This window comes from Silurus meridionalis, chromosome 29 (genome assembly GCF_014805685.1).
Source record: "Silurus meridionalis isolate SWU-2019-XX chromosome 29, ASM1480568v1, whole genome shotgun sequence".
NCBI classification, from domain to species: Eukaryota; Metazoa; Chordata; class Actinopteri; order Siluriformes; family Siluridae; genus Silurus; species Silurus meridionalis.
The window spans coordinates 12693658-12696157 of record NC_060912.1 but is presented as its reverse complement, the minus strand read 5'-3'; the positions used below and the strand labels follow the sequence as shown (position 1 = coordinate 12696157).

Below are 2500 nucleotides of genomic sequence, written 5' to 3'. Positions count from 1 at the left end.
TTGTAGTAATGTGTAGTAATTGTGTGTGTGTGTATGTATCTGTGTATAGTAATGTGTATTATGGGGGGGCGCATGCATCTGTGTAGTAATTTGTAGTATAGTAATGCACAGTAATAATGTGTGTGTGTGTGTGTGTGTGTGTGTGCACGTATCTGTGTATAGTAATGTGCATTATTGTGTGTATGTGTGTGTGTTTAGACACTGAGTCATCACTGTGGGATTCATGCAGCTCTTTACACTCCTACTTTATACCTCCTGATCCAGTCAATGGGCCTCCAAACACACACACACAAGACACACTGAAGTAAGTAGACAATCACACACACACACATACACACACACACACACGTTCACACACACATTCACACACACATTCACACATACACTCGAGTAAGTAGACATACACACATACACATATACAAGACACAATGGAGTAGACACACACACACACACACACACACACACACACACACTGTAAATGGAGATTACAGAACACATTTTGTTGTCTGTCTCAGGTCAGACTCTACTCACCCTATACCCAATAACACAAGTCTGGCTGATGACATCACTGTTGTCGGGGGCAACCGCACTGGTATATTTGTACAGACAGTGAGGGTGGGGTCTGCAGCTGAGATGTGTGGCCTGAGGGAGGGGAGTGAGTTATTACAGGTGAGAGAGGTGTGTGTGTGTGTGTATGTGTGTGTGTCTCAATTCATTTCAGTGCACAAATGTGATAATGATGTGTGTGTGTGTGTGTGTGTGCATGCTTTTGTGTATAATAATTGTGTATTATTGTGTGTGTGTGTGTGTGTGTGTGTGTGTGTGTGTGTGTGTGTGTGTAGTTAGAGGAAGTGTTGTTTGCAGGAGGTTGTGTTGATTTGACTCAGTGTACAGCAGAAGTGGCTCATTTTACTCTTCAGTGGTGGACTGAACCCTCATCACTAACACACAGACTTAATGACAAGGGTGAGTGTCTCTCTCTCTCTCTCTCTCTCTCTCTCTCTCTCTCTCTCTCTCCCCACTATTTCTCTTTATTCAGACTTCTTATAATACTGTGCCCCCCTCTCTTCCCCTCTGTAGCTTTCTCCAGGTTGAACAGTGAGCTCTCCTCTCCCTCGTTTATTGGTGCTGACTCGTTTTACGTGCGGGTGAACCTGGATCTGTTCCTGCACGATGAGCCCGGTCTCCGTGTCACCTGTAACGACATCCTGCACGTCACAGACACACGGTACAATGGCAAATACCAGTGGCGCTGCGCACGTGTGGACACACACTCAGCTAAACCACTGCAGAGTGGAGCTGTGCCAAACTTTAATAGGTAAACACACACACACACACACACACACACACACACACACACACACCTTGTACAACCCCAATTACAAATTAGTTGGGACACTGTGTAAAATGTAAATATATACAGAATGCAATGATTTGTAAATCTCATAAACCCGTATTTTATTCACAATAAAATATACAAAACAAATCAAATGTGTCGACTGAGAAAATGTACCATTCTGAGAAAAAAATGCGACACATTTTTAAAAAGGGACGGGGCAACAAAAGTCTGGAAAAAGTCATTCAAATAATTACAATTTACCAGTTGGAGAAACATTAAGTAACTAACGAGGTTAATTGACAGCAGGTCAGTAAGATGATTGGGTATAAATAGTGTATTTTAAAGAGCAGAGTCTCTCCAAGCTTCACCAATCTGTGAACAATTTCAGAATAATGTTCTTCAACATAACATTGCAAAACAGTTGAATATCTCATCATGTCAGGGAGCGAATGAACGGAAGACGGAAGCTGGAGTACAGCTCGCTCGGGTTTAATAACAAGAGTGAGAGAGAGAGATACACACACACACACACACACACACACACACACACACACACACACGGCAGTCTTTAGGAATCCAAAGAGGGATATCCGTGGTATGCCCTGGAGGGGCGAGGTCCACACAGTCCAAGAATAAAGGCACAGGAAGAATGGGGTATCCGGGGTGCGCTTTGGGGAGACAGCACAGCCGTGGAGAGAGTAGAGAGTGCGGAAGGAAAGGAACGCGTAAGGATACGTACAACAAACACATACAAAACCGGACAAGTAAGTGAGGGGCTTATGTAGGGGCAGGGCTGAGTGATAATGAGCCCCAGGTGTGTGTGATTAAGCCGGGAGCTCATGAGAGTGCGAAGGCATGACAGCCACCGAAGGGGGAGTGGCAGGTGGATTCCTGACACATCATTTACAGAACATAATATCATCAAATGTTTCAAAGAATATGGAGAAATCTCACATGTGCAAAAGGTACAAAGATGAAAATCAATATTGGATGGCCGTGATGTTTGGGGCCTCAGGATTTAAAATACGCATTAACACTCATTAACACATCATGAAAAAATTATTATCTCTGAACACAGTTTGCCACATCATCCACATGCAGGTTAAATCTCTATCATGCAAAGAAGAAGGTATGCATGAACATGATCCAGAAATGCCGCCA

The 2500-nt window shown here is 43.6% G+C and overlaps 1 protein-coding gene across 1 annotated transcript in view; it reads left to right on the top strand.

Moving 5' to 3' along the window:
* Positions 1-2500, top strand: part of zmp:0000000896 (caspase recruitment domain-containing protein 11) — a 22030-nt gene that overhangs the window by 15785 nt on the left and 3745 nt on the right. The window contains 4 exon segments of the mRNA XM_046844476.1: positions 199-304; positions 516-669; positions 843-966; positions 1081-1318. Coding sequence (XP_046700432.1) covers positions 199-304; positions 516-669; positions 843-966; positions 1081-1318 — 622 coding nt within the window.